The sequence below is a fragment of the Lotus japonicus genome, chromosome 1 (genome assembly GCF_012489685.1).
Source record: "Lotus japonicus ecotype B-129 chromosome 1, LjGifu_v1.2".
Lineage (NCBI taxonomy): Eukaryota > Viridiplantae > Streptophyta > Magnoliopsida > Fabales > Fabaceae > Lotus > Lotus japonicus.
This window is the reverse complement of record NC_080041.1, coordinates 108,522,117-108,535,560: the sequence shown is the minus strand read 5'-3', so window position 1 is coordinate 108,535,560 and position 13,444 is coordinate 108,522,117. Positions and strand designations below refer to the sequence as shown.

General features: G+C 34.8%; 1 protein-coding gene across 1 annotated transcript; it reads left to right on the top strand.

The window, feature by feature from the left end:
• The first annotated feature begins 6,192 nt into the window (after window positions 1-6,192).
• LOC130729018 (uncharacterized) lies at window positions 6,193-13,158 on the top strand. Its single transcript, XM_057580629.1, has 11 exons — window positions 6,193-6,629; window positions 6,719-6,813; window positions 7,239-7,296; window positions 7,831-8,025; window positions 8,240-8,316; window positions 9,440-9,522; window positions 10,107-10,158; window positions 10,772-10,840; window positions 11,298-11,384; window positions 11,493-11,554; window positions 12,716-13,158. The coding sequence occupies exons 1-11, from the start codon at window positions 6,509-6,511 to the stop codon at window positions 12,855-12,857; spliced, it is 1,041 nt and encodes a 346-aa protein (XP_057436612.1). The 5' UTR covers window positions 6,193-6,508; the 3' UTR covers window positions 12,858-13,158.
• Window positions 13,159-13,444: the final 286 nt, after the last annotated feature.

The following is a 13,444-nucleotide window of genomic DNA, read 5'->3' as shown; positions in this document are numbered from 1 at the left end:
TCAATGACAGAAACCAGTAAACGGCCGAAGCCTCTCAGAAAACGGAGACACACACGTCTCAATAAGTTTACTTGGCCGAAGCCTTCAGAAAACATTTGGCACAAGCCTCAGAAACAGTCAATAATAGCAAGCATACAACATTGCAAGCATAATACTCATAATCCAACGCCAAACAATATAAACATCTTCATCTCAAACACAGGCAGTGCGATAAATACATGCAAGACTCAAGGACACTCTAAAACTGAGTTACCCTTACCTTCGGGAGTAGAAGTTGTGCATGGAAGTTGTGAACCTAGAACAAGGAAACACAATCATCGACACAAGCCTCACTAGAAACAACACTATCTAATAACACTAATCGAAATCGTAAAGAAAGCTTTCAAAGCTTCAGAGTTCCTATTTAAGCACAAATTGACAACGGAGACTTCGTTTGCTAAAACGAGCATAACTCGAGCTACATAACTCGGAATGACACGAAGCCGGCGCCAAAATTTCGACAATCGAAAGAGCTACGCAATGGCTCAGGTCATAAAGACCCAAAAATTATTTTTGGACACGGTACCCTAACAAATAGGTTTCGGCCACTCTCAAAAATAGGGTTTCCGAACTTTTTCTTCGATCTAAATCGATTCCTAGGTATTCTTAGGCGATATCTAGGCCAGGGAAACTCTCAGAAAAATTATCGGGTCGAAAACTGTCGCAGGGGTATTTTGGTCAATCTATTTAGCTCAGAAACTCAAAATCAGAATTTCGAAAAACAAATTAGATGGGGTCGACACCAACGACGATTATGACGACTAATCCTACTAACGCTAAGCTCAGTCGAGATTTTTAAGCCCAAAGGACGGAACTTTAGCCAAAAATGGGTATTATGAGCATAATTGAAATTCGGCGGCGATTCGACGAGAATCGGCGAAATGTAATCCGCTAAACATGCTCAGGGGCACGCAGAGAATAAGTTTAGACAGAGAAATCAAGTTATTTGGACAGTTTTACAAAAAGCTCAAAACTTTGAGCACAGAAAGACATAGAGAAAAGCGACATAATTGACGATCAGAAGTAAGGATTAACATCAGTACCTCGAGGCCTACGCGTAGCAACGAACTGTGCGACGATCAGACAAGAATCAGCGAAAAGATTTTCTCCTCCTCCTCCTCTTGAAACCCACGGCCGTGTGTGTGTGTGTTTGTGATGTTTTGTTTTTTTTTTTCATTTTTTTGCTATTTATAGGTTTTGGAAAATGCGGAAAAATGAAAATTTTGCGATTCCGATTTTTCCTGCGCATTCCTCTGTGAATTCTAAGATAGGTGTTGAAAGATTTTTTTTTACACCGAACCACTTTTGAATCCTTCAAGATTCAATTGTAGTATAGCATAGGGTTTTTGTCGTATCCGCAGGGAATTGCTAATACAAATTCCGTTCTCTAGTAAAATTACCCAAGCAATAGATTTTCAAAAGGTTGATAATTGTTTCGGTGACCAAAACACATTCAAATTAAACAAAGCAAGAGTAAAACGATTGGATATCAAGATGAGAAAGCTGTTGGAATTGGACTTCACCGTTTAACTACTAGTGTCCTATGATTCTATATGGAAATTCATTCCTATTTATGATTCATCTATACCAACTCTACCCTACTTCATTGATTCCTCACATGAGTGGATATCTATAACTTACTTTCCTAAACATTGATTCCTCACATGCATAGCAAAGTTAAGTTATCTTTAAGCTTAGGTGTTTCAGTGACTAGCAACGCCTAATTCCATTCCTAGACATTAGGATTACTAGATGATTAACTCTATGTCAGACTCTAGACGTCGTAGCTTCCGCTCTTACGCCGAATCAAGCGATATGTTCTAGGTGCGCAACTAAAACATAACATTAAGAACAAGAGAAAATCATTGAATCATGTAATAGAAACGATATTTTCATATAGAAATCAAGAGAAACACATCATAGTTAAAGGCTACATCCAAATCCAACAAAAAGGGTTTAGCAATCCATTTCCATGGATGCTTTAAGGCTTACAAAGAGAAACAAGAAGATGATGACGATCCGTGACGTCCGCCGAGCGTTCCCACCTCGATGGATGATCAAAGAAGTCCAAAAATATCTTCTTCTCCTCAGCTCTATGAGTTCTCTGTTCTGTTTCCCTAATTTTTCCGCTCCTCTGCAAAATACGATGGTATGTTCTTTTTATAACATATTTGTTCGCTCAAGCGGTCCAAAGTTCGCTCAAGCGAACTCTTTCTTTAACGTGAAGGAAGAACTGAGAACCGCCTTTCAACCGCTCAAGCGACCAAATGTTCGCTTGAGCCAACTTCAGAGCCAAACACTTAAAACCTTCTGTTACTAGATGGCTTGAGCAGACTTCTGAGCCAAGCACTATTCTTTGATGCTTTCTTATGATTCAAGCCTCTTTGAAGCAATCTTCATTCCCAATTCATTCCTACATCAAAATTTGATAATTAATACTTAAATTCTCCAAGGACCTCTACTAAACCAAATCTTCACAATTGAGGGTAAATTTGATAGCTATTTCACATTTCTAACCTAAATAAGTACCCAAGAATGATATCAAAATTAAGTAAATTTGGCACTTATCAATAGGTTCTGGCGACAGAATTCCAGAACTCAAAACAGATTTCTTGGAATTAAATCAAACGATCCAAAGTCGGTGTAAATCAATTTTACCCGAAAAACTACTTTTTGCAGTTGATGTCGGATGAAAAAACTTCGTTCTGAAGAAAGATTGGAAACATCAAGAGAAATAGTTGTATGCGTGTGGAATCTTCATTTGAAGCTCCAAATAGAAAAAGTCTTCATCGTCGGTTGATTTTAGGTTTCTTGAACTATCAGTGATTTAGTTTCGGCAAACCTCCGAGAATTAGAATCGGACGTTCGTACATTTCAGGGTTTCGTATCGAAACGCTTGTTTATAGAAGATTAAGAGAAGTTCTAACTTTTCTCTGAAGATTTTTGAAATTAGTTTCCATCGTGTCTTTAAGTGTAAATTAGTCGTTTACTAACGTTTTCGCCCTAAGGCGGAAGTGAATACTACTCGTGCTATAACTATATCGACTATAGTACTATTCTTAGTCATTTCCTGAACTTTCTTCTTCATGATATAAATCCAAACATTAAACGAAAGTCAAGTTCCTCTTACGCTTACACAGAATCCTATGCGTGAGCTGAAAATTATTTATTTATTTAATTCCAAAATCTTGGGTCTTACAGTCTTGTTTTGACATTTTCTCTTTCAACAGCATCTACAGAGCAATCTTTTTATGCAATGAGAGTTGATAAGACTTCGGCTTTGCAACAAAATTGAAGATGATCTTCTCAGAAATTTATTAGTTGTATAGATCGAGAGAGAAATTGCTGAAAAAATGTATATTGATACAATAATAGGTAAATTTAGTACTATAAAACAACGAAGAGTTGTATTTAAATAATCTTTTATAATTTAAAGTTTATATAATATTCAATGAAATTTTTTTTAGTCTTATATTTCGCCCCCCGACAAGAAAATCCTGGATACGTCCCTGGTTATTTGTCAATGGTTGCGGAGGGTGCTAGGCACAGGCGTATATCTAGGATTTTTTTTTTTTTATTTTGTTTAGAAGAATTGGAATGAAATGCTTTTTAAACAACAAAATTAGATTAATCATAAAAATATACAAACATCATATCCACTCAAAACAGAATACACTAATTCAATAGACTATCTTTTAATCACCTGCCAAATACCATTCCGGCTTAAAATGGTATAAAAACCACAGTTGCATCCAACACTGTCTCTAGAACCACATTCTTCTTGATGACTGAAACAATTTCAATTATTCCTTGGGAACTTCCTTCATATGTGACCTCACCTCCTCAGTCTAAACAACTCTCCCATTTTTCTCCCATATCTACATTCACCTAGACAAACATGTTGCCAAGTCCTCGTCTGTCCCCATCACATCAACAACAACCTGCCTATTCTTTTCCTCCTCAACCCTAACACCCCACCAGAAGTGGAGCTCTCTTCAACAACAATGAGTTTATCATTCTTCTTTTCAGACGCCCTAGCAAACATGGGAAAAATCATGGACCTTCATCTTAATTAATTCCTAAATTGGAATTAATACTTGCCCTTCAAACCCATATGACTGTAGATATAACCACGAACCAAAAGGAAGATCATCCTGATCATCACCTCCCCCCCCCCCCCCGCACAACTTCTTCATAGTCCTTTAGTAGATGGTTAAAACACCTCACGCCCAAAGCAAAAATTGCCCAACCTTTCATGCTAAAATCGAAACCTTCATTGGCTCCTTCTCCGTACGAGCAATCATGGTCCCACGTTAAAGTGATATTGTTACATCCACTATTGCACGTAACCTTATGAACATACCTAGACGAAAATCATATTTCTTGTCCCAGAACATGAAACCGCACAACAATCATTGCAATGAACTCCTTATGATAAGCAAACAATAGATCAAATTAATACACGTACATAGGAGGGTACTTTCGCAACGTAACCTTTGATGGGTCCTCCAAAGGATCCATCAAACCCAGGACCACCAAGAACTTATCGAAATTCCAAGGTTCTTGTTTGAGGACAAATTCCCCATCATTTTCGTCAAAGAATCGGAAAGTAAAGAGATTCTTCTCAATGCCTCTTATTTCCACCTCATGTTTAACCTTCCAAATATGAGCCATGATAGACTTGAAAGCCCTTATGTTAAAAGCTTATTGTATGCACAACTTCTGCATCAACCAAAATTTCAAAAGAGCCCCACCTACATCAAGATAATCCTCAAGATTTACATGCTGTAACTAGCAACTGATCTTCACACCCACGTAACACCAGTCCTTTTCCATGTTCCATCAGATCAAAAACTAGGAGACAAGTCGTATGCCATGATGGAAGACAATAGCCAAGACGACCGCCACCTCTAACACAAAAACCCTAGCAAAAGTCAATGACCACAATCAAGAGCTTGCGTACAAAAATATATCAAAAAAGTGTTTAAGAAGACATCGTATGAGGAAGTGATGTCTCATAACACTTTCCTTAAGAGTATAGTACTAATAGATTTATTTCAGCTCATTTTTTTTTTCGGATTTTGATTATTGAATAAATTTTCATTAGAATTCATTAAGGTCCTATGGATATGATGGAACTTTTGACTATTCCATGAGGGAAAAGATAACCTAACTCAGTGTTCACTCACTAATGGAAACTTGGACAATGATGGTTTCCGTAAAGACAAAAGAGAAGAGGTGATCCTCAAAATTGGCACCACAAAGAACAAATGTACAAGTATCAAAGTTGACTAATTATACTTTTGGGCACAAACTTTTCTTTTTTTATAACCATGGTACATGCTTATTTATATGTTACTTTCAAATTTTTAATACACTCCTTTTTAGGGTAATTTTTTATACACTCTTGAAAAAATATAAAAATGAAAGTACTTTAATACTAATATTTTTATCTCTCATCCAAATCTAACTCATTTTCTATTTTTATCACATACTTTCTTTACATTATATCATCAATTGCATCTTTTACCTTTGTCTATAATTTACTTCCAATCTTTTCCATGTCTTACACCCACCCTCAAATCTCACGATGTTTACAAATATTTTTAATTCTTTTTATATATAGCTTCAATCCATAATTCATATTTGTTTAGTTCATCAAACCCTATTGTATGAAGAAGTTACTCTTATTAAAGTTTTTTTTTGGAAAACTCTTAGGACTTTAAAGTTACTCCATTTGATAATTTATTTTATAATATGGATTAGGAAAATAAGACTATTGAATTAAAAAATTTAAATCAATACATACATCAAATGTACAAAATTTCATAGAATTTTAAAACCATCATATAACTTCTTTTTTTTTTCAAACCAAATCATCATATAACTTGAATTTAGTGGACAATATACATTTTGAAATATAAGTACCTAAAACTTTCTGATTTAACTGAAATTTGCTATGCATAATCATCATGATAATATCACATGATATTGAATGATTAAACTTGTTAAATCCATATCTCTAATAAAGGAAGTAACTCTTGCTTAATCATCACTCATTAAGTAACTGAATCCCTCTTCTATTATATTATTATCATTAGGCTTAATAAATCAACCTTTGAAAAAAATCGAATTTTGATAAAGAAAACAAACATCCGAGGAAAGCGAATTTTGATGAAGGAAACAAACATTGAAACGCATCATAGGAAAGCTGAAAAGGGATCGATTGTGTTTGTGGAGTAATGAAATGTTTGTGTCAGTGTCGCCAATAATTGACGGCTGAAAAACCTCAACGCACTTAACTTTTTATGCGCTTTGGTCTCACCGCTCTTTTTCTTTCACTTTCTCACCCAATACCAAATGTCCAATTCCAATTACCAATACCAATACCAATACCAAACCTTTCTTCAAATTCAATCAATCTCTCTATAATATTGCATTGCACTACAACCAGCTTTGAATTTGATACATGGCGATGGATTTTCGCAAGTTTTGGACGAGAAACATGTTAATTGGTCTTGGTTTGGGACAGTTTCTTTCTCTTCTCATCACTTCCACTGGCTTCACTTCTTCTGAATTGGCTAAGAAAGGTATAGGTTTATGAATTTCCCATGTGGCTTTTCATTATAGGCTGGAATGGATGGCCTCCTACTCACTTTTCTGTTTGTCCCTTTTGCAGGAATTAATGCTCCAACTTCTCAGTCTTTTCTAAACTATGTCTTTTTGGTTATTGTTTATGGAAGTATCTTACTGTACCGAAGGAAACCACTCAAGGTTAGTTATACTACATGCTTCATCATCACCTTGTGCTTAATGTTGCTACAAATTGAATTTTTCTATTTGCAAAATATGATGCTTTGCCTTAGTATATGATGAAATACTATTTTTTTTAATCAATTCTATTGTACTCCTTCATGGCTGGAGTTTTAAAGCAATAAGTTCCCCTTGATTTTCTGATTACATGATTAACCCAACAGTTTTTGTATGATCTGTGTAATTTTGTTATACATTCATATTATTCTCCTTATTGGTTTTTGTGTATAAGAGATGATCCTCTTTCATATCTGCTTTAAGGATAGTTAGTGTGTTGGAGGGTTGTCTTTGAAAAAGATCAACTGTTGTTACTGTAGCTCTGTTTTTTCCTCTCAATGTCAAACATTTGAAGACAATTTCATTAACTTCATATGGTTCTCACACAGGCAAAATGGTACTACTATATAATTCTTGGATTGGTCGATGTGGAAGCAAATTTTCTTGGTAAGTGTTTCAAGGTAATAGAGACTGTTAGAGTATATAGCTTAGCCAGTGGCTGTTTATTTAATTAATCACCAGTTACTTTTTGCAATCTGTTAGAAGCCTCTAACCGAATAAGTAGCGGCTGGTCAGCTGTCATGTTAGTTAGATTAGTTAGCATAGAGGAGAAGTTTCTACAGGGTTATATGAATCCTGAATCTGTACATTCACATTGAGTAATGAGAATACAATTTTCACATTTCTTAATTCTCTTCCTCTTCTCTATTTCTAGTAGAGCAATAATAAAACAAATACATTTCTATGCAGTTTTCTCAAATAACATTTATATGCTGTCTGCAAAAATTAAATGACCAACCTATAGGTCCCAAACTTAAATATCCATATCTAAGTTACTCACTCTAGTGTGAGTTTCATTTTTTGTGTATATTTTAGTGGGCTCTTCGCCTCTTCCTATGTATTAAAACGAAGCTAGTCAAATGTTGACTTGGAAGATCTTACTTTCAACTATTGACTAACTAAATCTCATTTAATGAACAGTTGTGAAAGCGTATCAATACACCTCACTAACAAGTGTGATGCTGCTTGACTGCTGGTCCATTCCATGTGTCATGCTTCTTACATGGATTTTCTTGAAAACAAAATATAGATTCTTGAAGATTACTGGCGTAATTGTTTGCATCGCCGGCCTTGTCCTGGTTGTGTTTTCAGATGTTCACGCAGGAGACCGGGCAGGTAGGTAGTTTTTAATGAGCTGGATTATTGGCATCTGTATCTTATATTTATACTTAAGCAGACATATATAAAGAGTGTGCATGCGCATTCTCCACATCTTTATCCTTAAAAATCACGGAGCTAGTAAATTTTGATCCTATCTTTCATTATCATCACTAACATGCACATTCCATTTATGGTAATTGTCTGATGGTGTCTTATTCATGTGGCATAGGTGGAAGCAATCCTCGTAAAGGGGACGCTATTGTTTTTGCTGGTGCTACCTTGTATGCAATCAGTAATGTCAGCGAGGTAAGTTGCTTGCTCTTGTGCATTAATGCATTTTACAACACTCTGGCACAACACAGTCAATAATATACTCAGTAATTACTATAAAAGATATTGGTTAATACTTAATATACAAAGGCTGCACACTTCTCCTTCTCAATGTGCATTCTTATCAGGTGAGTGTTTCAGAGTTTGCCGTCTACTGAATCTAAAATTTCATGATGATTTCATTCCTAAGTAATACGGATCTGTACTTTGTTTCCTTTTTAGACCCTTCCATCCCTTCTTCCATCCAATTCATTTGCTTTTATACTTCCAAAACTAGTGAAACTCCTAGTATAAACCTTTTTAGTGTGATTCAAAGTACAGATTTTTTTCTGCCTATTTTTCTATATCTATATGTTCCATTCCCAATTTAGTCAGTGTTTTAAAACTTTCAATCATGTATCTTTCACTTAATAGAAGTGTTACTGGAGCTAGGACTTAATTTGACCATGCTCGTTGTTATGTTCATGATTTGTCTATAATGGAAAGTTTGATTAATTTGAAACACTTACATGCAGATACATCCACAACTACTTCTGGGTTAATTATAGGCATGTGTTTATTGTCTGTATTTTGAGAAGCCTCAGTCCCTGTCCCACATTGTCTAAGAGATATGGCCAAAATAACGGTTATAAGTGGTAGAACAACCCTCACCCCTAAGCTAGCTTTTGGGTAGAGTTAGGCCCAACCCAAATTCTAAAATGGTATCAGAGCCTATCTTAGATCCGTTTATTGGAGACTACACCCATATATGGGCCACCGGCAGATGTTCATTCCTGCAAATTCCACGCTCCATATGTCCAGCTCTGGGCGTGAGAGGGTGTGTTGAGAAGTCCCACATTGACTAGAGATATGGCCAAAATAATCCTTATAAATGGTAGAGAAAGTCTCACCCGTAAACTAGCTTTTGGGGTAGATTTAGACCCAATCCAAATTCTAAGACCATACTATCACAAACTGAACTAGGTTTTTGGCCTCCTAATAGAAAAACATCTATATATTGAATTTGGGCTAATTCTTGATATATGCACACTTGACTGCTCATATTAGTCTTTCATGTTGTGCAACCTCTCGTGTTATTGTTATTTCTTCTCCATTTCAGGAATTTTTGATAAAGAATGCTGATAGAGTTGAGCTCATGGGAATGTTAGGTCTCTTCGGTGGCATTGTTAGTGCCATTCAAATGTATCCTGGAAAGTTGAATATATTATGAGGACTATGGGATCTTTTTTTTTTGAATTTTTTTTCTTAACTTCCTGCATGCTTAATTATTTCTCACAAAAGTGTTGTACATCTTCAAACTACCTCCTCCATGAAAATTGCACAGAGAATCTATTTAGTGAACATTCGTTCCACCATATATTGTCCAATACATGATTATATCTGTTTGCCCTTACAATACAGTTTGATATGTTGCGTAGCTTAAGCATTTAATTTTAGTCTTTATGCAGGATAATATTGGTTTGTTTAATAACTTAACAACTTCTCATAATCATTTTGTACTCCAAACTTGCTTTTGGAATTAATATGAAATATTGAATTGATTGAGTAGTTGTTACATGTGAATGACATGCAATTTTAGTTTAGTTCCAACTCCATATATTTTAAATTCAGAACTTATTTTTGCCAAATTAAAAGTGGCAATGTTGGTATGTAATTTGAATTTGATTTAACAAAGAAAAATAAAATGAAAATACATGTCCATTCTATTACTAGAATTATTCATTCTTAGTTTTCTTTCACCTGTTGTATCCTTAATGATTTTACAGAAGCGTACTCGAGCGCAATGAACTTAAATCTATTCATTGGTCGGCTGGGGCGGTAAGCTCTCTATTACTCTCATCCTCATATGATTGAGTAACTGATAGAATTCCACTTTAACTAGAATGCATGCAATGCAAGGCTGTGAGTGTCCAATGTATACAAAACCTTTAGTTGACATTGTTGAAGTAGATTTAAAATGGAAATGACCTGTTTTCTCCTCCTATTTATCCCTCAAGAAAGAAGCTACAATGCTAATGAGCTAGGTAAGAATTGAAGGAAGTTTATACAACAATAACAACAACAACAATAAAAGCTTTATTCCACTAAGGGAGGTCAGCTATATGGATCACACTACGCTATTGAACTCGATCAAAATCCGGATTATGAGGGATACTATTGATAATGAAATTTAACCAAGTTTATATTCAGGATAAAACCACTTGGAGTTGATTCAGAATAGACTTCAAAGTTTATAGCTGAGCTTCGAGTTTAGTGGATTCTTTTTATTTGATTGTTTTTCTCTTACCTTCAATTTTTGATGCAAGACCTTTCTTATTATTGTCTTAATATTTATATCTAGTTGTATATGTCATCATTATATGGCAGTTAGTATGATGTCAGACCTGTAAGCACGATTATTCATGCTAATTTCTTTCAATGTTGGTTTCAGGCACTTCCTTTTGTTGGATTTTCAGTGGCTATGTTTATGTTTTACTCGTTAGTCCCTGTTCTGCTTAAGGTGTGGTTTCAGACCATGACAATTCTACAGTTTTTTTTTTCACAAATTATTTTTGTTATGATGACTGAGGAATAAAACGATGGAAGTATACTAAAAAAACAGAACTTATTGAAATAATTAATTATAAAAACTCTAGGATGCAGTTCTTTAGTGTTAATCTCTCTCTGAATGTTTCTCCAATCTCCATAATTTTTCACACTGATTTTTAATTCTAGAGCACAATAGTTTAATAATCATGTAGCACTGAAAACTTTCATGACACTGATCTAGTTTCTTGCAATTTTCATGGTACAATTGTAACATATTTAGTCTAAATATCCAACTGGCAGTGGCATTTTTCTTGCACCATGGTGTAAGTGCTAGGTTGTGTTTTCCGTAGCAGAAGTAGACATGTGAAGAATATCCAGCTTTATACTGGAAACAAGGGTTCTCTAATATGCTTGTTGTTTTGACACAGATCAATGGATCTACCATGCTAAATCTTTCTCTGTTGACCTCAGATATGTGGGCTGTCGTAATTCGCATTTTTGCTTATCATGAGAAGGTCTGATAGTATCCTTAACTCCTCTTTGTTTTGTATACTCAGAAATTCCTGGTATATGAGTCGCATTTTCAGTCTGCTAACATCTTTAGAGCTAATTGTGCTTTGCAGGTTGATTGGATGTACTTTGTGGCCTTTGGAGCTGTTACCGTTGGGATTCTTATCTACTCTGGGTATGCATTCTTGCACTTTCTTCCCGTAATTTATGTTTCTGTTGTGAGGTTATTTCGGGATTTTTCCAATAATGAGTTATTTTAAAACTGGTTCAGCTAATTCTAGCATGTTACATAAGTTAGCCTCTACAATGGATAACAATGACCATTTACTACGCATTCAAACTAAGTGTATACATACTTTAATACCATCTTTATGTTGTTTTAAGGGCCTATTTGATATTTTGATTACTGTTTTGCAAAACAGTTTTTGGTTTTCAAAGCAGAAAAAGAAAAGAGCTTATTCTTTAAAATAGTTCTTATTTTTCAGTTCAGCTGTTTCTGTTCCAGATTATTGGTTTGTAGTATCTGTTTATGGTGTATTCCTTGCATGGCCAAGGCGTTTGTTTACTCTCGGGATTCTTTGCTTGTTGTGTTAATACTTAAAACTATGATAACCTCTTCCATATGTCTTCATCTAATAGTTCAAGCTTTTGAGATGGTTAATTTATGATATGTTATCAAAGCCTTTATTACCATAGTCAATATTTTGATCTTTGTAGCCTTCATTCTTTTAAATACAAGTTGAATTTCAGCACCAAGGTCTTGCAATTTCCAGGCTTCTCTTGCAGAGAGCTTTTGTCTGATGGGGTGTCAAAAATATAATAAAACCATTCATATGCTTTTCACAAATAAATTTAAACTTTTGAGATACTTGTTTCATGATAGTTTAACCTAGTAGTTACTAGTTATCAAAGAGAGCCATGCCTATTTGACTACTGTTTTGTAAAACAGTTACAGTTTTGTAAAACAGTTAACAGTTTTGGAAAACAGAAAAAGAAAAAAACTAATTTGGTATGAATAATTTTCAAAAACAGTTCTTATTTTCAGTTTTTAAGACTGAAATCTCAAAACATCTCGGATATAGTTTTCAAGTCACATGTTTTTAAGCTTTGAAAAAACATATCGTTCAAACAATTATTTGCTTTGATTCTTTTGGAAAACATGTTCTAAAAATTGTTTCTGGAAATAGATTTTAATTTCAGAAAACTGAGAATGAAATCAAACAAGCCCTCGATAACTTGGTTGTGGAAGAAAGTAGTGACTTGTGTTGTGTATGATACCCTTTAATATCTGTAATAGATTAAGTGTTTTTGCCTATGGTGTTTCATGTTATTGCAGAGGTGACAAAGATGAGGATGAGGATCAGCACCCTCTTAATTCTGCTGAAGATCCTCCCAGAATCAAACAGGATGAGGAAGCCAAATCAGGAAATTCTAGCAGAGGAACTGGTGCTGGAAGCTCAAAAACCTGGGTAGCTTAAGAAATAATAGACCTGGGAAGAGCCTCCTTCAAAAGTTGATGAGACTATACTCCACAAAGCAAACATTTTGATTATTGTCCATATTTTCTATCATTTGAAGGCCGAGCTTGTTCTTTAGAGTTTAGATGGAATTTTGATGAATCTTTTATGATTTAGAAATTAATAGTCAAGTTTATTTTTGTCAGTATGTTGCTAAATATCTGATGTTTTTTCTATAGAAGGAAATTGATGAGGATAATCTATCTATTCTATTTTAATATATCAATTCTGAAGCGCGGAATGTGGCGCCGACATTTAAGCATTTTACAATTCCTTGAACTTGCTTCTCTTCTACAACATTTGAATTTCTTAAACCTTCTTACCCAATTTTAATTCATGAATAAAAACCGTTTTTACAACACTAAATGCAATGTTACTCATCATACCAAGTGAGCATTCCATTGGACTTTAGTGGCTCAATTCTGTTACTGAATTTTTGGAGTCAAAAAAATATTACAAAACTAAAATGGGCAGCTAAAACGTGCTAATAGTATTAAGCGATCCAATGGACCTTGTACATAAAACATGGAGTTGGCTTGATGATCTAC